Source organism: Carassius gibelio, chromosome B21 (genome assembly GCF_023724105.1).
Source record: "Carassius gibelio isolate Cgi1373 ecotype wild population from Czech Republic chromosome B21, carGib1.2-hapl.c, whole genome shotgun sequence".
Taxonomy (NCBI): Eukaryota; Metazoa; Chordata; class Actinopteri; order Cypriniformes; family Cyprinidae; genus Carassius; species Carassius gibelio.
In genome coordinates, this window is record NC_068416.1 from 27,575,719 (window position 1) to 27,599,160 (window position 23,442).

General features: G+C 35.5%; 1 protein-coding gene and 1 long non-coding RNA gene across 2 annotated transcripts in view; one reads left to right on the plus strand and one right to left on the minus strand.

Moving 5' to 3' along the window:
• The window catches only part of LOC127986304 (apolipoprotein L3-like), a 540,496-nt gene that overhangs the window by 13,764 nt on the left and 503,290 nt on the right, over positions 1-23,442 (minus strand). The window contains exon 3 of the mRNA XM_052588586.1: positions 3,592-3,697. Within this exon, the coding sequence (XP_052444546.1) occupies positions 3,592-3,609 (18 nt within the window). The 5' untranslated portion in view covers positions 3,610-3,697. The remainder of the gene's footprint in view (positions 1-3,591; positions 3,698-23,442) is intronic.
• Positions 5,902-22,646, plus strand: LOC127986353 (uncharacterized). The gene is made up of 4 exons (XR_008160821.1): positions 5,902-6,005; positions 10,365-10,575; positions 19,640-19,829; positions 20,405-22,646. It is a non-coding gene; the product is annotated as an uncharacterized LOC127986353 (long non-coding RNA).

Genomic DNA, 23,442 nt, shown 5'->3' on the forward strand with positions numbered 1-23,442 from the left:
TTTTATTACAAAAAACAAAACAGTAAATATAATTGGATATAGAAATATAGATTAAGACTGTAGACATGACACAACAGCAACAAAATCTACTAATTCTGAAATTCACCTCCATCACTGATAAAACAATCAGCCGAGCAGTAGCCCTCAAAGACTTTAAATTAATAAAACCCACACAGGACTCCTGTCCAATTTTTACCAAATTTGACTCGGACCATCTTCAGACCATGCTGGCAAAAATGTATGACTTTCTTGTCGATATACGAAATGGTTTTCCTTTAAAGCATCAACGAATTTGCTGGAAAGATACCAAATCTTATCTGAAGCTCTGCAAAGCTTTGACATATTTACACCAAACATTGTACGTGCCATGGTCACATCACACTGACCACACCACATTAATTTGGTAACAGCACTTCATATTGGTCAAGAGTAATAAACCATTTATTAGCCATTAATTATGAAATTTCCATTAGCCTATTTTAATGCATTAACCTATTTCAATAAACAATTAGTCTCAAAATATTCCTTGGGTCATGCTGGCAACATACCAATTATGCAAAAGTAATTACATTTCAATATTTTATTCAGAATACAACATAGATGAGATATCAAATGTTTAAACTGAGAAAATTTATAATTTTAATGGGAAAATAAGTTGATTTCATATTTTATGGCATCAACAAATCTCAAAAAAGTTGGGACAAGGCCATGTTTACCACTGTGTGGCATCCCCTCTTCTTTATATAACAGTCTGCAAACGTCTGGGGACTGAGGAGACAAGTGTCTCAAGTTTAGGAATAGGAATATTGTCCCATTCTTGTCTAATACAGGCTTCTAGTTGATCAACTGTCTTAGGTCTTCTTTGTCACATCTTCCTCTTTATGATGCACCAAATGTTTTCTATGGGTGAAAGATCTGGACTGAAGGCTGGACATTTCAGACCCGGATCCTTCTTCTACACAGCCATGATGTTGTAATTGATGCAGTATGTGGTCTGGCATTGTCATGATGGAAAATGCAAGGTCTTCCCTGAAAGAGACGACATCTGGATGGGAGCATATGTTGTTCTAGAGCTTGGATATATCTTTCAGCATTGATGGAGCTCATCTTTCCAGATGTGTAAGCTGCCCATGCCACACACACTCATGCAAACCCATACCATCAGAGATGCAGCTTCTGAACTGAGCAACGATAACAACTTGGGTTGTCCTTGTCCTCTTTAGTCAGGATGACACGGCATCCCAGTTTTCCAAAAAGAACTTCAAATGTTGATTCGTCTGACCACAGAACAGTTTTCCACTTTGCCACAGTCCATTTTAAATGAGCCTTGTCCCAGAGAAAACACCTGTGTTTAGATATGGCTTCTTTTTTGACCTATAGAGTTTTAGCTGGCAACGGTGAATGGCACAGTGGATTGTGTTCACCGACAGTGTTTTCTGGAGGTATTCCTGAGCCCATGTTGTGATCTCCATTACAGTATCATTCCTGTATGTGATGCAGTGCTGTCTAAGAGCTGAAGATCACGGGAATCCAGTATGGTTTTCCGTCATTGACTCTTACACACAGAGATTGTTCCAGATTCTCTGAATCTTTGGATGATATTATACACTGTAGATGATGATAACTTCAAACTCTTTTCAGTTTTTCTCTGAGAAACTCCTTTCTGATATTGCTCCACTATGTTTCGCTGCAGCATTGGGGGAATTGGTGATCCTCTGCCCATCTTGACTTCTGATAGACACTGCCGCTCTGAGAGGCTCTTTTTATTTCCAATCATGTTCCCTATTGACCTAATAAGTTGCAAATTGGTCCTCCAGCTGCTCCTTATATGTACATTTAACTTTTCCGGCCTCTTATTGCTACCTGTCCCAACTTTTCTGGAATGAGTAGCTCTCATGAAATCCAAAATGAGATGATATTTGTCATGACATTTCAAAATGTCTCACTTTCAACATTTGATATGTTATCTGTATACTATTGTGAATAAAATATCTAAGTTTTTGAGATTTGTAAATAATTCCATTCTTTTGTTGCTCACAATTTGTACAGTGTCCCAACTTTTTTGGAATCGGGTTTGTATAATAATTGCTGTTAATAGAGTTCATCGTCTGTTTGATTGCATCTTTAATTGATTTTTTTTTCCTGTACATTTCTGCCAGAAGTACATAAACTGACCTACTTTATACTGAAGAAGTGTTACAATGACTAGAGTTTGTGCAGGAATACCAGATGTAATTATTCTTGTTGATTAATTGTGTTTAATTTATAATGTGGCTGGTGTATTTTTATAGTTTTACTGGAAACAGCTTAAAATCTGGTTAATTTTCAATTAATATGAACAAAAATATTAAATACTGTTACACATGTATTGTTATTGTTAGTTCAAGTTAATATTCACTAATGTTAATGTAAGGCAAGGAGCAGCAGGTCAAATCCTAGAGCTAATATACTATTTACCCGGTATACGTGCATGCTTTCACACACAACCAGTAAAGATCCCGTAACGACATGTGACATCAGGGCGTGACGTGTAATGTACGAGTCGACAACGCTAGGCACGATATACTTTCACTGAAGCAAGCGAACGATCTCGGCGTCAGCGAGGAAAGTGAGGAACTAACTGATCTCTGCTTCATTACAGTTTGCACATATTTTTTGTCGCGAATTGTAACAAAATTATTATTTTTTTAATCTTTCTTTAAAAAGGCTGGTAACATTTATCGTTTCTTGTCTTTTGTTTAACATTTAGTTTTTCCGCTCAAGATTCCACATAACATGGAAAACCAAATAAGAAACAAAAGAACAAGACTAGCCTACTGTATAAGGTATATACAGTACTGTATATAAAAAGAAGCCATGTTGTAATTTTTTCTTTCTTTTTTAATAACTGTGTGATCATTTATTTCTGGGCCTGATAGATGTGCTGTTTAGAAACATTTAGTTAAAAGTGTTTATGACATGTTTAATTTTATCTAGAGTCTCCTGAAATTGAGAAGCTGTTTCTCTCGTGTAATGAATAAACTTCCGAGTTTGTGATTTGATTTCTTCTGCTTTTCTCTCTTTTGCTGGTTGATTCATTTCAGCGATCTCTACTGAATCTTGAACAATAGAAGCAACATCAAGAGCAAGAAACAGAGCTGAGAGTCCGCCAGTGGTTGCTGCTACACGCTTAGCTTTGGCAGCTCCTGCAGCTCCACGTACAGCACTTACATTGTTCTCATACACACAGATTTCTTTGGCAGCCTCTGCACAATATTTTCCAACTAGAGCCACATCAGCTGCTTTTGCAGTATTAAATAAATCATCAAAACCTCTTACTGGTCTCTGAAACCTCAGCTTACTCAATATCTCATTGTTCCGTTGAACATCAGCAGTGATGTAAGAAATTATACTCAGAGGCTCAGTCATTGGTTTGAGTATCTCCAGGAAATCACAGATGATCTTCTCAACAGTCAGACGTAGTTTTCTTTGCTTGACCATGTTGGTGATGATTGATGCTAGTCCTGCGATTCCTCCAGCTGCTCCAACTGATGCTCCATCCAAATTGCCCACTTCAGTGCCCTTGTGCACAGATTTAGTCTCATCAGCGATGTCCTCCAGTTTCTTCATTTGATCAGTGAGTGTGGGGAGATTTCTCTTATATTCTGACTGTAGTTCCTCAATGGTTCTTTTGAATGTATCAAAAGTTTGAAGTTTCCTGAAATAATAAAACCTTTATCAGGATTAAAGGATAATTATTGTGTTTTGTGTGCTTTATAATTTTACAATACTTGCCAATGAGAGCATATGTTCTGCATGTGTATATAGTACACTGTATGATTTACCACTATATAAGTACTCTTACAAGTATTTAACTAAATTTTTACAAGTATCAACTAAATATTTGCCATAATGTAGCTTAAAAAATGTTGTAGGCCTACTTCTACATCAATAAACTGATGAAGCCAAGACTTAGAGCAAGGAAACTCTTACCGCTGTAGTATCTCCTCTCGTTTACTCCCAGCACCTGCATTTGATATTAAACAGTTTTGAGATTATGATAAATAATTGCCAATACAAATAACATTCTTGGATTTGTCTGTGTTCTCAATTGTAAATAATCCAGATTTTCTATTTGACATGAGGATGTGATTTCTAAGAATCATTTGTTTATTTATTTGAACACAAAATTAATGTAGATAAAATATTCATCATGTAATGTATGGACTTACAGTTAAAGTAAGGAGGAGGATCAATACTCCAATCTGAAGCACTGCTGTAATCACTGGATCCAGACAGTTTGCGATGGTGATCCATATCTTGGGATTAGTTTACTTCGAGCAGAAGAAGCTGAGTGAAATATTCAGAAAGAAATTCAGAAAGATCCACAGTTTGACTTGTGATTAAATCACACATGTTGATTCGTCTGGTCCCCGGCTGAATCTGGGTTCTCCCAAGGTTTTTTATTTTGTATTTTTTTTATCCCTTGCCACTGTCACCTTTGGCTTGCTTACACTTACACTTTCCTATTTAGCAGTATTATTAAATTTAATAACATAAATTACATACATTACCAATTGATATTCTCCATTTTGAGTCATTTCAAAACCACAGTATTTTCTGTATTATCGATTAATCTGTATCTCTCATGCAGCTTTCTCAGAATTGTGTTCTCTGAATCCTCTCTATCGCATATCAGACTCCAGCAGAAATATCTCTTCCAAATCAAACTAAATATGAATTCCCTCATTCATGCTGCAGAAGTATTAATAATGTACTTAAAAGTATGTGTCATCCACATACAGGAAAAAGGCAAGATATAAAGAAATTTAAATGAATGATTATTTTAAAAAGGCAGAGAGATATTAATTAAGACGAACCATTCAGTTCACCACACACGGTTCTGCACGCGCTGAGACCGCAGTTCAACTTAAATCTGACAGAGCATCAGTAATATGGTTTGCTGTAAATAACAGGTAAAACAATCAGTTTCAGTTAATAAATGTTTCTGTTGATGGATGAATATTCTGGCTTCCCAGACATTACAACAACAGCGAGACTGAGAAGATTTGTGTGTGCGATCTTCCAAAGCGCTCAAACCCGCACCATCAGATCATGTGCAAATATAAGATCTCTCTGAAGTATTGTTTAAATGGACAAATTCACTCTAAAATGATGTTTTGGTAAGTATCCTACAGCAGACAGATCCGGCTGAACATAGGTCTACTGGATCAGTGCGTTCTCTTAAAGTGACAGTCTTTATATTAATCGAACAGCAACAACAAAGAGATCACTCACTTGATTAAAAAGCTTTTATAACTTTAATAAAGAATAGAGACTCAGAGGGGAGAGCAGACGCACAAAGTTTGGCTAAGTCACATAACTGGGGACGTCACAAGAAAGAGTTTTTTGGGTCCTCCTCACGCACTCTTGGTGAACTCAGACGAACAAATGTTTCTCTCGAAAACTTGTTTTATAAACAATAATAATAAATCGCATATGAAAAATACAACATAATATAATGCCATTTCTGGACGTGATTGTAAGTAATATTTAAAGCAGTTGCCTGGCAGTTTTTATGATTATCCGAATAGAATAGTCCCTAAAAGGGGACGCCTTATCTTGATGTAATATATTGCCCTTGTTTACTGTGGTTTTAATTTGACATATTCTGTTAAAAAAGTCATTTAAGTGTTGTAATATTATAAATATTTCATAAAAAAAATTATAAAAAAACGTATTCAGTTAAATGTTATACAATCATATGCGTGTGTATTTGCATTTATTATTATTATTATTTGTATGAAAGGCTCGTAGAGAAATTCGGTCTTTTGTGGAAGGGACTCTTATTTTGATAGTTGTAGACTGTATTTCTACGTACATCCAGTAGGAGGCATTATTGTACAAGTTTGCTGCCTGATGACTGTTTACTAAGAGAACGGCAGCTGCACACAAGTTTTTCCTGCCTGTTATTTTGGATGTTTTTCGGGGTTTGGCGTTTCAAAGTGTTAGTTCATGATCATAAAGTAAGTTCTCTTCAGTTTACATATGTTTTAAATCTGTTTGAAGTGTATGGGCATGTACCGATTCACGTGTCTAGCTAAACAAGATAGGATGTGCAATTTCTGCTAAATACAGAGTTTGATGTTACAGTTTACATAGTAATTGGTTATGTCTTGATACTGTGCAAGAATTAACCAGTATTGCTACCTTTTTGATGATGTTATTTGTGAATTGATGCACGGTTTAATGGACCTGGATTTATTAATATAGGAATACTGAAACCATTTTGTGGGACCAGATCAATAATCAGAATCAGAATCAGAAAGAGCTTAGGCATACAAGGAATGTGTTTTAGTGACATAAGCTTCCAGTACACAGAGACAACAACACACAGACAAAAATTTTTTGGTGTGTTTGGAGTAAACAGTTTACGGTTTGCAGTTTACCGTACCTGTTTATTTATTTAATCATTTATTTATGTTTGCTATTTATTTGTTGTTATGCCATTTTAAAAAAGGGAAAAATTATACGTGAAATAAAACTCCATACTTCTGTATTGGGCTGAGCGATCTGAGGAAAAATTCACATCTCTCTATTTTTTGTCTGATTTGCGGTATAAGGTAGTCTATATCTTGGTATTTTGGATTTGGATTAAACAAATAAAGTGAATGTAAGCATATAGGCATATATTAGGGTTAAAATCTCATTACATTGTAACATAACATTGCAATCTAATGTGTGTGTGTGTGTGTGTGTGTGTATATATATATATAATATATAGTAAAGCAGAAGTTAAAGTTAAAAATGACAATTATTAAAAAGCACAGACTGAGTAAAAAGGCTATTTTGATTACCCCATTACTCTTTTCAGTTAGCGCTATCATACAAATACACTTACTTATAGGTTTAAAATTCTACATGTCACATTTAATGTCCAACTATAAATATTTCAGCAAAATGTATACATTAGAATTATTGCGCTCCTGTTTCATTGAGCTCATCTGTTTGGCGCGCATGCGCGGCTGCGCTCGACTAGCGGAGAATCGCTGAAGCAAAAGCTCATGCACTTCTGACAGCAAAATGGAAATATTTCCATTGTTTTTTTAACATTTACAGATGGAGAATATACCTGTGCAATGTAAGTTATGCATTAAGGAAAGCAGCACATCTCAAACACGTCTCTCAGTCTCTGTGTGCCTCACACGCAGCCTTTCTGTCAGAGCTTCTAACGGGCGAGCGCGAGCCGCTTTGAACTGAAACTATAAACTATAGGCTACTAGGAAAGAAATAAAACGCAGAAATTATTTACATGCAAAACAAACACCACAAGCAGCTATTGGCTGACCACGAACAGGAAATATGACTTATTTGCTTCATATTTCGATTCCTTAATATCTTGCGGTCTTTAGTTTTTTTTTTATTTCTTCTTTTCTTTGAAAAATTAAATTTTGGGCGAACATTGCTGAACATGTACCGAGTAAAATATTACCGAAAATTGATTAGTAATGCATTACACTACTGCGTTACAGCAAAAAGTAATATATTACTGTAATGCATTACTTTTGTAACGCGTTACTCCCAGCACTGCATTTATAAGCATAAGTAGGGAACATGTAACTGTTCATGAGGGAGATTTCCTGGGGGAAGAAACTGTTCTTGTGCCTGACTGTTCTGGTGTTTGCGGCTCTGAGACGCCGGCCAGATGGCAAAAGTTCAAAGATGGGATGACTTGGATGTGAGGGATCCAGAGTGATTTTCTGAGCCCTTTTCCTCACTCTGGATGTATACAGTTCTTGAAGGGTGGGCAGGGGAGCACCAATAATCCTTTCAGCAGTCCGAACAGTTCTCTGTAGTCTTCTGATGTCCGATTTTGTTGCTGAGCCAAACCAGACAGTTATAGAAGTACACTGGTAAAAATGATGTGTTGGATTTACTTAAAATATATATGCACCATTTTTGCAACACACTTTTTAAGTAAACCTAACTTGGAACAATTTTACTTAAAATAAACAAGATAATCTTTGTTATATGAACTGAATTATTTGAGTTGACTCAACGTTCTTTACTTAAAATATTCTACAATATATAATCTACCAAGTAATCTCAAATTGTGTTAACTTAACATTTAAACTAATTTATATTGAAAAAATTGAGTTGAACCAACTAAGCATTTAAACTGATTTTAGATCTTCAGCTATTGGTCTGCTTAGCCATCACAACTTAAATAAATTAAACAAGCAAATTACACAAAATAAAGCATTTCAGTTTATTTTTTTGATAGGCTGCGGTGAAGGTGAAGCCTAAAACCACACATCATGAATTTACAACAAAATGTGACAAATATACAAATGTAGCTTAATTTCCAACATGTTATTTTCTTGATTTTTCACCCTTTGCAACACTTCTTAAAGGGTTTACATTTTTCAAACATTTACTTTTGTACAAAATTCCTAATTAAACTAGACAAAAAAATCATTTTCTTTCTTTCTTTTATGTTTTGTTTGTAACACAGAGATTAAGTTTGCAATAGATTTTTTTTCACCCTTTGCAACAATTTTTCTAACATTTACTTTTGGAACACGCGACAAACATCCTAAGAATAAATCAAGAATTTAATCGAACAGTTGCAGACAAACATTGCACATTGATCTCTTTGGGGTAACTCAGATTAATTGCATAAATTAGGCCAAGCAGAAAAACACAAGCCTTTGCAATACCTGCCAATCCCATCATCACCTCTATGCCTTCCAGCACTATCCCAGTCTGTAATGGATCATCTGTTGAGCCACCTTTCATGATGATTTTAAGTGTGAGCAGTTCCAGTTTCTCCTTATTCCCATGAGTATCTTTAAAAAACAAAACAAAGCAAATGTGTATTTACTTACAACACCACTTGATATTTTTTCTGATTGTTTCTCAGTGCAAAAAAAAATTCATTGCAATGAAATAACACACAAAAAAATAAGATTTTGAAATAGACATTTATATTTTAAAATTAAATAAGTGATTTACAACCACTCATTTTATTTCTATCTATGTTGGTTGAATTTAATTAACTGCCTTTACATAAGTTGTTTATTTAGTTTTGGAGAGTAACTTGGTTTTTGATCGATTTCAGATGCTCACCTGATGGTGCTTGATGATATTCTCAGAGATGCAGACAGTTAAGCATAGATTTACAACTCCTTTACGTTGTTCCACAGGGCTGGTCTAAAAAATACAACAAGTGCGGTTTGTTATGGTGCATACACACAAAATCACAACTATACAGCGAATCCATAGAGTTTGTGAATCAAGGCATTATTTGACCAATTCATCTCTAATGACAGTGAAACCGCTGATGGAAATGGAGTTGAAAGGAAAATGAATTTTGAAAGAGAAAATAAAAATCTATACACCACAACAATGATCTGAAATTTCTAGAGTGAAGATTTTTTTTTAAGCTAATTGGAGAATGGCCAAGTCAGATTCCCACAAAATGTTTTCATTATTTACTCATCCTCACACTGTTCCTGATTAATGACTTTCTTTAGATAAACAGATAAACAGAAATATATTTTCAATCCTGATCCTGAAGAGCCACCGCTCTGCACATTTTGTATCTACCTTAATGGCACTCTCTTTGGCAGAGGAAACACAGGTTTAAATTTACTGTTGTGATCATAATTTAGAAGGTTTACTAGACAGAGGAATCATTGTCATTTAGAAATAAGTTTGCATGTGTCTGAATCGAGATCACCATTACTTAATTATCATGCATACATATTGACATGTAGCACATATTTTACAATGTAATATAAACCAAACCTCAAAATTAACCTGTGCTCAGGCCCAGACTGCCACTTATAGAGAACATGAGAACAATTAATATTATTATTATTCTGGAATGGGTTAACACAAACAGACTCTGTTTTCATCAGTATTCATAACACGTTTCTAATTTCAGAAGCATTATTCTAAGCGATTCAGAAATTCAGTTTAACAGTTCCTTTTTAGATCACAAATGCAATAAACGAGATAAATCTAATATTATACTTAGTTTTCAAAAAAAGTTAGCTTACCTCTTCTCACCGTCTTCACATGTGCTTCACAAAATGGCTCCTTGGCAGGAAACAGCATATCACTGGCTCACAGTCAAATACTTAAAATTTTATGCTATATTTACTTAATTTTAACATAATTGTACTAGTAGTTGTCATTACTTATTTTCTTTCGTTGTATTTATGCATACACTTAAGTTCACTTTGTAACTCATATTTTTGTGTTACATAAACTATATATGTTAAGTAGACATTGAAAAGTTATAAATACTTAGTTTTTTGTGTTTAATATATTTACTTTTATAAGTAATGGTTGTTCAGACAACGAATCGTTTTTTTCAGTGTACACAAGACAGACTCAATGACGGCTGAGTAGAACTGTTTCAGCAGCTCCTGTGGCAGGTTAAACTTCCTCAGCTGGCGAAGGAAATACAACCTTTGCTGGGCCTTTTTCACAATGGAGTCAATGTGATTGTCCCACTTCAGGTCCTGAGAGATGGTGGTGCCCAGGAACCTGAATGACTCCACTGCAGTCACAGTGCTGTTCATGATGGTGAGTGGGGGGAGTGCAGGGGGGTCTCTCCTAAAGTCCACGATCATCTCCACTGTTTTGAGCGTGTTCAGCTCCAGGTTGTTAAGACAACATTAAAGGGGAAGCTATAGCCTACATAATAGTAGATTACGAACTTGCTAAGCAACAAAAAAGTGGGATAAATTAAAATCACACAAATGCCATCTTTTCTTCCAAAAATCCTTATATAAAAAATAATAATAATACAAAAAATATATATATATACATACAGGGTTGGGGAGTAACGGAATACATGTAACGGCGTTACGTAATCAGGATACAAAAATCCAGTAACTGTAATCCGTTACAGTTACGTCAAAAAACGTAGTAATCAGATTATAGTTACATTTTTTAAAAAAGGGGAATACTTTCAAGATTACAATGGTTTCATTTAAAACTAAATAAACCAGTATTTTGGCATTATAACACTATATTAAGCGCAGCTTGATTAATGACTCACGCGAGTCACGTGTGCCGCCCGCTGGTGCATGCGCAAATAACAGCTGTCTACAATCTCCTCAGACGCAGATTGAATCACTGCTGCAAAAACGCGTTCATTTCAGGGATATTCCGCTGCTATTTTGTTTAAAAAGAAGAAATTGCAAACAACGATGAACAGTGCAAACTGTGCCTTCCAGCAAAGAAAACACTTTCTTCATCGAAAGATTTGACATCCAACCTAAAGGAGCATTTGCACTTTTAAAAATTAGTTTTATATTTGCAAAGATAAAAAAAATATATTTTTATTCTCTATTTTCCTTTTGTAGAAACATTTCCATTGTCTAAAAATTGTTCTTATTATATTTTCATTGAAAAAAAATGAATTTGTATTCTCTATTTTCCTTTTGAAGAAACATTTCCTTAAAAATCTTTCTTATTATATTTTCTTCAAAATAAAACAAAATAATCTGTAATACCAATACCATGCACTAGATGTCTGTATAGTCCTTTACATATCAATTCAGGGCTGTGAAATTCTTAATTAATAAATGTTGTTGTTTATAAAAAATAATATTTGACCTTGAAGTAATCCAGAAGTAATCCAAAAGTAATCAGTTACATTACTTTCATATTGTGGTACTTGGATTACGTTACTGAATACTTTTTTTATGAAGTAAGTAGTAACTGTAACGGAATACATTTTTAAAGTAACCCTCCCAAGCCTGTATATATATGGGCACAGTCCAGGAAAAGGTCCGTGAGAGTGTTATCCCAAAGAGGATCAATATCACTTTCACTGACCTTTTCCCGGACTGCAGATGGTGGAATGACTAAGGTATCATTCCCTTGCAGAGCGCAAACTTCTGGAGGGCACATAAGATTGTTGGTGGTCTGCCAGGGGTCGTCTTGCAGGCAAACATCAGTACCTTGAATTTGATGTGAGCAGCCACTGGTAGTCATTTTAAACTGATGAGGAGAGGAGTAATGTGAGCTTTTTTGGCTCATTGAAAACAATCCTCGCTGCTGCATTCTGGATCAGTGACAGAGGCTTGATAGTACATGCAGGAAGGCCCGTAGTCTGGAGAGACTGGACTATAGGATATATATATATATATATATATATTTATACTATGCAACAATCCTTTATTTTTGTAAACCTCATCCATTTTACAGAGTGTGTTTTATAGTTTATTACCTTGTTGACTTGTTTATTTTGCATTCTCTGTGCAGCACTTTGGTCAACTTCGATTGTTTTAAATGTGCTATATAAATAAACATTGTATTGTATTGTATTGTATTGTTCTTTACACTGTCTCTAATGGAGGAGGACTGAATTTTATGTTGAATAATCAGAAATATTAACATGAGTTTCTTCTCCAGTTGAGAATAACAGATGATCATTTTTCTGAAGTGGATGCTGAACGCTCATGTGGAAAAAAGTTAATTACTGATTTTTGATTAAGAATTGATCAAAAGGTGTTCACTGAAAAAGATCTGCAGATATGATTGAAGGGACTCTACAGATGTGTGGTTTCTATTTCTAGATCTATTTCACTATTATTTCTCTATTTCTTGATATAAGTTTGTGCTTATTATTGTGCTGCTTCTATGAACAGAACTTTTATTATACTAAGAGTCAGTTTGTTACTACTGTAAATTAAACAGATTTTGACTTGCATAAACTGTAATTACACAAACTGTACAAGCTGATATCAATCTCAGTTTTCATATTTTCCTATAGTTTTCATAGTGTTTTTGAAACTATTGCTGTCAGATTTGTCATCATCTCTCTCTCTCCTCTCTAAACACAGTTATATCCTCATGAAGCTGATTGTATAAGACTGAAGCTGTAATATGATTCAGATTCATCAGATGTGTGTGATGAGAGTCTCTTTATGCTCCATGTGTGTCATTATGATCCTCATTAATCTTCAGATGAGATCTCTTCTCATACTCTAAACTGAAACTGAAGTCTTTGAGATTGTAGTAAAATCTGCTTTCTCCATCTAGTGGACAAAGATGAGAACAACAGTTTCTATCCTTACCGTTTTATAATAAAACACTATTAGAGACACGTTTTTATTTACAATTCCTTAAATTCTATTTAATACAAGTGAGATTATTTCAGATTAACTTGGTGAATGTCATTCAGTTATCAACCCTTAAATAATTATAATGATAATAATAATGCTGATTTAGCATTTTGTGTGAATTTTAAATGTGTTGGACTTTTAAATTTCTGGACTTTTATAAGGAAACAGCCAAGCAAACAAAACTACATACATGTTATAATAGATGCATGAAACAGATAATAGATACATGTTTTTATTTTATTAGAATTTTTGTCATGATTCCTAATTATTTTGATTCGCAATTTATAATAGTTGTGCAGTCTTTACATTTTTATTTAAATGTAGAAATGATCTATTCATTTCATTTTATATTTGGACAGATTTGTTACGTGACAGCATTAATGAAAGTTTCTTAAGGGTCAATATCATGTTATCTGCATCTCCTGCGCTCCATCAAGCCACTCTTATAATATCATCATCACTCAAAATAATGCACAACTCTATTATCTGTATAGCATGTGTGTAAGACTCTAATACAATGAAGTAATAATTTTATGACAAATAAATATTTCAGTGAATAAAACTGGCTGTCTATAGTAGGCTGTTATGGACTACACAGCATTTTTATATTATTTTTTAATAATTTTTAATGATTATTATTTTAAATTATTGTCCCTGAATCAGTACGATACTCTTGTATTAAAGGGGGGGTGAAATGCTATTTCATACATTTTTTATACTGTTAAAGAGTTGGATTCCCATGCTAAACATGGACAAAGTTTCAAAAATTAAGTTGTCCGGTTTGTCACAAGTTTCAGAAAGTTTTTTTCGAGTATGGCTCTGTGTGACGTTAGATGGAGCGGAATTTCCTTATATGGGTCCTGAGGCACTTCTGCCGGAAGAGCGCGCTCCCGTATAGCAGAGCACTGAGAGCACAACAGACTTCACTGAACAGAGCGAGAGCGTCGCCAAATGTCACAAAAGAAGTGTGTTTTTGGTTGCCAGGGCAAGACAACCCTGCACAGATTACCAAAAGAGAAACAGCATTAAGGGACCAGTGGATGGAGTTTATTTTTACAGAGAATCAACGGAGTTGTGCAAGTGTTTGTGTTTGTTCCCTGCATTTCGAAGATGCTCGTTTTACAAACAAGGCCCAGTTTGACGCCGGATTTGCACATCGTTTATTTCTTAAGGATGATGCAATCCCAATGAAAAAGGGTCACGATCGTGTGTTGGAATCGCAGGCGGTGAGTAAAACTGCTTCAAATATCTCTGTCTACTTGTTAGTGCGTCCCCTCCCATGCCGGAGACCCGGGTTCGAGCCCCGCTTGGAGCGAGTCGTTGCTGCTGCTGCTCTCGTTCAGTTTCAGCCTCGGGATCTGATTCTGGATCATAAATAAATGGCTGAATCTGACTGTTAGCCATGGTTTGTTTTGGATGATGGTTTTTTCCTCACGGTAATGTCACAGCTTCCACATGCTCTCAACGCAAAAGCCTACTGGTGCTCGTGATTCTTTAGCTCCGCCCACACGTCACGCCTCCAGCGGCTCGTCTTTTTCCGAAAAAAATCGGTACAGACTATCTTTCTCTCATAAATATAATAAAACTAAAGACTTTTTGGAGTTATGAAGGATGCAGTACTACTCTATAGGTACTCAAGATTAACAGGATATTGAGTGAAAACGAGCATTTCACCCCCCCCCCCCCCCCTTTAAAGTAGCGGTGGTAGCAGACATATTTTGAGTATCAGTTCTGGTTGAAAAGAAGCGATCTAATCCTGTTTACATGAAATAAGCTGCTCCCGAGCAGGTTTAAGCTTACGGACATGTTGCTATGACAGCAGCTCCTGGATGAGCTTCAAAGAACCAAATGATCCAAGATCAGGCCAAATCATCAACAATCAAATCCAGCTAACTGAGTTAGTGACATACGAAGAACGGACCCCAGGAGTGTTTCATCACACATGTACATCTTCTTCAGCTCTGTGTCACTCATTTAACCTTTACACTCAGATTTTAACTCTACAAACAACATGAAATAATTGCTCTATTTTACTAAATTCTGTAGTTTTTATATGAGGAAAACACATGACTTAGACTCATTGTAATGCATTTATGATTTTTAAAATTTAGTTTAACAAGTATTTTCTACCTTCCACCTCGCCCTGCAATTTAAACAAGAACCTGGATTCTGTAATTGTCACGGAATTCCACATTGAGAATGAGAAGTTGTCGTCATAGCACAAAGCCCCTCCCTCGATATCACAGTCTCCGCCATGTTGGCAGGATACCGGCGGCGAAACAGGATTGTTTACATGTGTTTTTAACTCGGTAGTAGAGGAGCTTTTCGCAATTCTGCACTGTTTTACCATGCCTGGAAGTTACTGCTGCATTAAAAACTATTCCAGTACCTCTCACCATAAATATGGAAAACATAGGAGAAGTGGAATACAGTTTTTTTTAGGTTACACCAAGGGCAAAACAGCAGTATTTGGAGAAGCTCTCAAGCGGCACAGAGACCTGGACCATTTACCTCCATGCACACATATGGACATTGGGAATTATATTGTTTTTGGTTTAAGTTACTACACAATGCAGGAGTTTAAAAGCCACAAGTCTTTGGAAAGTTACGAGGCTTTCTGCTGTGGCTGGGTCCATCTACAGCAGGTGATGAAAACACTGTTGTACTGGCCAAAGTTAGTTTATTCACATGCGTTTTAGTGTATTGTAATTACATTGCATTTAGAATGCACTTCTTTTGTTGGGGGCTGCAAAGTGGGCAAACCAGTTCTGGGTTAGCTAGGGTAGTTAAATGTGTGATTGCGAGATGTTAATGTCCTGGTTAGATTAAAGCCATTAACAGTGTGAATGCAAAGTGACTTACATCGTAAACAATATAATTCCCAATGTCCATATGTGAGCACAGAGGTAAATTGTTCAGGTCTCTGTGCCGCTGCAGGGAGCTGCCTGAGAGCTTCTCCAAACACCGCTGTTTTGTGCTTGGTGTGAGCTTGTTCCTGTAAGGTCCCCTTTCTTTCGCCTTATGTTTTTGCATTGCTTTACTTTCTTCCTTTTCTTTCGCGTATACGTAGATCCGTCTCGATCTGTTCCGCCGACAAAATAAATACGCAAAAATTAAAGATCTCTGAAATGTTTAGTCGCGCTTCTGTGAAGTTCTGAAGGCATTGCCCCTGGCAACAGATAGCTTATCCTGCCATCAGGGCCAAGCGGCTCAGACCCCTCCCAAATCAACCCAAATCGGCACGTGACTCCTCACTCTCAATAGTATGTTCCTGCACAACCGGAGGCTGCAGATCTGGGCCGCAGTTCTAGGACCCTAGTTTTTCTTGACAGCGCCACCTACCGTACTGGACGATATAGCGATGGCTGCAACGCTGTTGGTTTAGTTTGCGTGACTGCAAACTTTGTATATAGCATCAATATATTAATCTCAGTAGTATTTGTTTTTAAATTTGATTTTTGATTCAAAATGCAGCAGAGGTTAATTACCAAGTGTGATTTGAGTCAAAAATTTTAATTTAAACATGCATTTACACAAAATATAAATGAAATATCAATTTTGTAAAATTGATGTATATCAATTTTAAAACAATTGTAAAAAATGAAGAACCTTAAAAGTCTTAGTCTCTTGAATTATACAGTATATTGATTAACCTCCTGAAGGTGAATTAGCTCATTATCAGGTAAGTTAAAGTTGGAATCAGCGTATGGAGTCACTAAATTACTGCCGATATTTTAAAAGTTGTTGAGAGGCAAGACAAGACACAAGAATGATTCAAGAATGTTTATTTATATACATATATACATACATGTGTGTATATATATATACAGTACAGACCAAAAGTTTGGACACACCTCCTCATTCAAAGAGTTTTCTTTATTTTGATGACTATGAAAATTGTAGATTCACACTGAAGGCATCAAGGGCTATTTGACCAAGAAGGAGAGTGATGATGACCTGGCCTCCACAGTCACCGCACCTGAACCCAATCCAGATGGTTTAGGGGTGAGCTGGACCGCAGACAGAAGGCAAAAGGGCCAACAAGTGCTAAGCATTTCTCTGGGAACTCCTTCAAGACTGTTGAAGACCATGTGACTACCTCTTGAAGCTCATCAAGAGAATGCCAAGAGTGTGCAAAGCAGTAATCAAAACAAAAGGTGGCTACTTTGAAGAACCTACAATATGACATATTTTCAGTTCTTTCACACTTGTTTGTTATGTATATAATTCAATATATAATTCCACATGTGTTAATTCATAGTTTTGATGCCTTCAGTGTGAATCTACAATTTTCATAGTCATCAAAATAAAGAAAACTCTTTGAATGAGAAGGTGTGTCCAAACTTTTGGTCTGTACTGTATATATATGTCATTTTTGTGACAACATCACAACAGCACCAAAGTGAAGCCCTTTTCCATCAGTTGCTGCATGGATAGAATGGCTGTAGGCTTCAACTCTAGAGAAAGAGAGAGCAAGAGACAGAGAGAGATAAATAAGAAACATTTGTTTAACATATTCAACTGAAATATATATATATATATATATATATATATATATATATATATATATATATATATATATATATATATATATATATATACACAATTAGCCTAACCAAATCCATAAAATCACTTCCTATTGGCCATGCAGAACATGACAGAAACTAACACATGATATCAATGGACTGTATGTGGAGTAGACCTGCAGATTAGGCCAAATTGTAACAAGCTATTAACACTGCCAAAAGCCTCATTCATCATTGCAAAACAATGCCAAAACAACAGGCTAACACATACTGCAACTAGGCAGTCAGTGCAGTTTAATTATGAAAGATATTTATACATAAATATGGTAAAACTATGACTATTAAGCCAGTATTCACACATTAAGCTGCAGGTAAATCTTACAAACCTTACATCAACCATGCTCTTGTCATCTGATAAGTTTAATTTATGTGCAGGCTAGATTCACTTATTATACTCCGTCATTAAAACACAACAAGGGTTTCATATTATCATGGTTTTGCGCACTGAAAGATTATTAAAAGCTTATTATATTTCTAGCCTGCACAATACATTTACAGGCCTCTCAAGTTTTGAACTGAGTTCAGAGTGAGATTTTGGCGGCGGCCGCGATGGCAGCAGGCGGTTGATGGGGACAGGTGTCTGATTTCATAAATGACACATATTCTTACAAATAAAATAATATGTAATTCAGCATGTGTGTGTGTGTGTGTGTGTGTGAGAGAGAGAGAGAGAGAGAGAGAGAGAGAGAGAGAGAGAGAGAGAGAGAGAGAGAGAAAATAATCAGTGTTGTTTATTGTAGGTGTTGGTACTTGGTAGCTGGTTTTGAGGCCAGGGTTTTGTGGCTCCCATTTGAAGCACTGTGGTTCCAGGCCAGCCATGTTTACTATCATGATGGATGACAAGGTCCTGGTTTTGGTCTTGTTTAATCCCACCATGAAGAAAACCCTCTCAGCATAGGTATTTGAATGAGCAAGCACTAACACTAATGCAGCTATTTTAGAAATCCTCCCTGCTTCTGTCCCTCACACCTTGATGGACACAGGAGTTCTCTTGTCTGCAGACTAAGCACCAGTAAAAAGACCTAGTGGTTCCCTTTGTGATGGTTGACCACTCCTTCTTAAAGGAACACCTATAGGTGGCTGCTCTACTTAACCCTCTCGTTTTCCCTGTTTCCAGTGGGTTCTCCACTGTTTCCTCAGTCTCTTCCATGGACCCATCCTCTACTGGCACCCTAATTGCCTCCTCCACTGTCTTCTCCACAGTCTCCTACTCTGACCTAGCCACCTTTGTAGGGAGCTGATCTTAGAGTAAAGCATGAAAGAATGCTCCTTTGCCTCTTCCCTTGCATCTTTGAAATAGACGAATGCAATAATCAAAATTATACATTGGATAAAATATAATGAATCTTAATTATCTTTAACTTATCTTTAACTTATAACAAATGAAGTTAAATTTGCTAAAAAAAAAATAAAAAAAATAAATAGACTGTATTCTATATAGGCCAAATAGGTTAATTCTATTTTTTATATTTTTATTAGACTACAGATTAAGATAAAATCATTCTTGATAACATCTTTAAAATGACGTAAATCCCTGACATTTTTAATTGATTTTACTCTCTTTGACTGCAGAAAAAAAAATTGTAAAACCATTTAACTTTTAATAAAAAAATAAATAAAAACATAAATGAGAAATAAAATTACAAAATGAATGAATGATATTTGACAGTTAACACACACAATCGCTGGTATCAGTCACAAATGTTAAACATGACTGGCAAAAAATGTTACATTTGAAAAAGTGCACTTTTTAAGAGTGTTAAGAAACAGTCATGGAAGTGTCTCTCTTTAGGTACCCTCAAGTATTTTAATAATATTATATTATCTGGGAGTACCCTGTACACATTTTTATACTTTTAAGATTATAAGTAGGGCCTACAATACAAGTGCACATTCAATACAATTAATGTCTTTATTTTTCACAAGGAAAACTTACTCTGGAACAACAGTCTGTGCTGTGAGATGAGAACAGAGACACTTTGAGCTTTAACCACTAACCATCGACCAACTGCTGACTGATGAGAAAACATCATTAGCTTGTGAGAGACAAAGACAAACTGAACCACAGTGATCTGAACTGAAGACAGCGACTGTAACACATTTCAGTTTCATTCAGGTAAGCTCTCATCTGTCTGATTTAATGCATTTTAAAGTGAAAGTAATATTACAAGAACTTCTCTTAATGAAGATCTTATTTTATATCTCTCAGAATGATGGAAAACACTTAAAATAGTTGGTTAACTCAACATAGATTTATGTTACAAATAACTGTTTTATTAGAGTATTACTGAACACGACTAGCTGACTAGCATTAGTCTGAGCACACCAAGTACACTGCATTCTCAGACTCAACCTGACTCGCAAAACACAGACAAACAGATGAACACTGATTACTATTTTGCTATTTAAATTCTTATTATGTATTTCCTAGTTATCAACATTTCTTTAAAAGATTTAATCGAAACTACCCAGACAGCAAACAGTTTCGGCCAAGATCTGGCCTGCATGAATTAAAAAAATAATAATAATAAATTCACTGAGCTCTGATTTAACTATGACAGTGCAACCATGATTAATTAGAGCAAGTCATTTCCATTAAAGAGAGCAATAAATGTATGAAACAGCTATGTTTTGAATAATTTACACTATTACTCAATATTAAATCATATAAAACTTTTTTTTTTCTTTCAGCAACATGAACGGTGAAAATCAGACCTTGATGGATGAGCAAAGTTATTATTTTGATACTGGTTATTATTACAATATTACTGATTATCTGATTGATGAAACTCAATATAATTCTTCAGATATCATAAGGAGTATCTTCCTCATCACTAGTGCTTGTGTGGTTCTGCCATTTCTGGTTTGGGCTTTTTGTCTTCTGCACCTTCACAGAAAGATCACAGGCCGAACCTCAGTCTTCATCTTCCTCCTCCTCCTCAATGACCTGATACAATTACCCCTTCATCTATATATACTGGCAGGGTTTCTGACAGAATACAGATACTTTATCCTTGAGCTTGTCCAGTTTTGGTTGGGATTACATTGGTGTGGTTTTCATCTGCATCAGCTGGTGGCTCTGGAGGGGATCTTGACTCTGAAATATCCGCTTTGTTCTGCTCGTATTTTCTCACTGCCCTGTTACATCATAATCTCCATCCTTGTGCTTTTTTTTTCTATAGTGAGTGCGATATTTAGTTCCATGCATTCACAAACTACAAACATGTCATTATTCAGTCTCTGCACAAGTTTTGTTCCTCTGATCTTATTGGCTGTATCATCTATAATCAGCTGTAAAGCCTCTTCCACTCCTGTCAGAAAAAACATACGTTCAGTGCTCACTGTTGCTATTCTTACATATGTTATGATGTACTTACCTTTCATGTTCCTCATCTGTGTGGATTTACTTCATTTAGGTCCATATGTCAGCCCATCTTGGTTGTTAATATCTTTCTGTTTGATGAATTTGAGAGTGATTTCAAGCCCTATTCTGTGTGTTTTGGTCTGCAGACAAAATCTCAGAGATGTTCAGACGCCACAAACACACACAGAACCCAACGCTGATGAGACGTCAGTCTGAACTTGAGTTTCATTAGTCCTCACGTCTGAATCTGGCTTCAAAACATACACCCATCAGTATAATGAAAAATTATTAATAAAATAAATAATATATGACTTTAAGATTGATTCATTTTAAATGTCTGTGATTGCTAAAAGTGAAAGTGTGCTCTCTATGCCAAAAACAGCACAAATTGAGTTTCCATCTCTTTAATGATCATTTTGACAGTTTGTTTAATATTATAATATATGAATATGTAAAAAAAACTCAAATCTAAATGGTCATGTTTGTTGTTTATGATTGATTTCAATATTCAGCAATTTAAAGTCTTGTACGGGGCTTCCCATATATAAAAGAGTAACATTCAATGTGATTTCAGCTGTCAATCATCCATATATTAGAATAAAACATCTAACACAATGCAGTTCTGCCCAGAAAATGATTTACACACAGATCATTAACATTTGGACCTGAAATGGTATCAAAACTACAAATATATGAGCATCTCCCTCAAATGAACACATTACAGTCCACAGAGATTGTTTTTAAAGACCACAATAAAAAAATCCCCCAAAATACAAAAATACAAAGACCTTCTTTTTTTTTAGCTTCTGCCTTTGCTAACATTCGGACGTTCTGTCTTACTGCTCTGTGCTTTGCTTCTTATTTCTGTACTTTTCTCTGATTTTTCTAAGATTTTTACTTCAGCAGATCAGCACAGTGCTCAAACAACAGATTTTTGGCACAAATGCTAAAACTAAAAACTCTTTGGGACTGGAATAATACTACAAAAATCACCCCCTCAGCATACAGCCGGTGAGTCCCATGAATCTTCTGAATCTCAACAGTTTACACCAAGTGTAGAGGAACAAGCCGAAACTGATCGCCACACTAATCAATGGCATAAATAGGGAAGGAGACCCAAAGCAACACGAGACATATTTCTGCCATAGCTTCCTCTACCCCAGATTCGACTATGACAAGGCTTGTGAATCCTGGTATTCTACCACCCCCTATACATCTGGAGAACAGATTTGAAGCATTAATGAATGTGGGTGAGGAATCCCCAAATGTGATTAAACATGGATCGGATCAGCCAGCACTCCGCTACTAACAGACGCTCAAGGACGAGCAGCTCAGAGCGCAGCCGAACCAAGGACTCTGATAGTGGGTGACTATTATATATATATGTGTGTGTGTGTGTGTGTTTGTTTGTTTCATATACTTTCATATATATTCATTTGTATATATTTGTAAATAACTTTTCAATATACAGTACTCAAACTCTCTATACTGAGTGAGTTAAATTGTTCACCATTCAAAGTGAATTTGTGCCCTCACAAGACTTGGAGAATTAAACATACATGTCATTTATTTATGTGCTGTCCCATTTATGAGCATTCATTTTGATAGACGGAGCCCTGCCTCAGCGCATTGAGATCAACATTGAATTCAGGAATCACAACCTATTTTCCAGTAAGACAGACTTCTTTTTACAACAAAAATATATACTTTTACAGTGAGTTAAATGCTTTTCCTTAAAGGGTTATAGTTTACCCCAAAAAATAAATAATCATCTACTCACCCTTGAATTTTGTCTTATGTCATATCACAAAAGGAAATTTACATTAAATGTCCCAAATGTGCTTGCCCATATAATGTCAGTGTATGGCGAATAACATTAAGATGTTAAAATAGAAGCCAAAGTATGAGTGGTCTTATGTATCGTCAAGTCAAGTCAAAGTTTATTTATATAGCACAAATTTAACACAACTGTAGCTGATCCAAAGTGCTTTACAGTAAAACATGATTTAAAATAAAAAAGAGTGAAGATAAAAGCAAATATCATATACAACAGACCAATTATACATAAAACACCAACTATATATATACATAAAAAAAAAAAATATATATATATATATATATATATATATATATATAAACAGTATCACTCAAAAGCTAAGGTATAAAAATATGTCTTTAAGCTAGTTTTAACAACAACCAGTGATGGAGAAGCCCTAATACTCAAGGGTAGACCATTCCAGAGTTTTGGGGCAGCTACAGAGAAAGCTCGATCACCTTTTGATTTGCAGCGAGAACGAGGAACTGATAAAAGTAACTGATCTCCAGATCTTAATTGCCTAACAGCTGTGTAAGGTTTTACAAGATC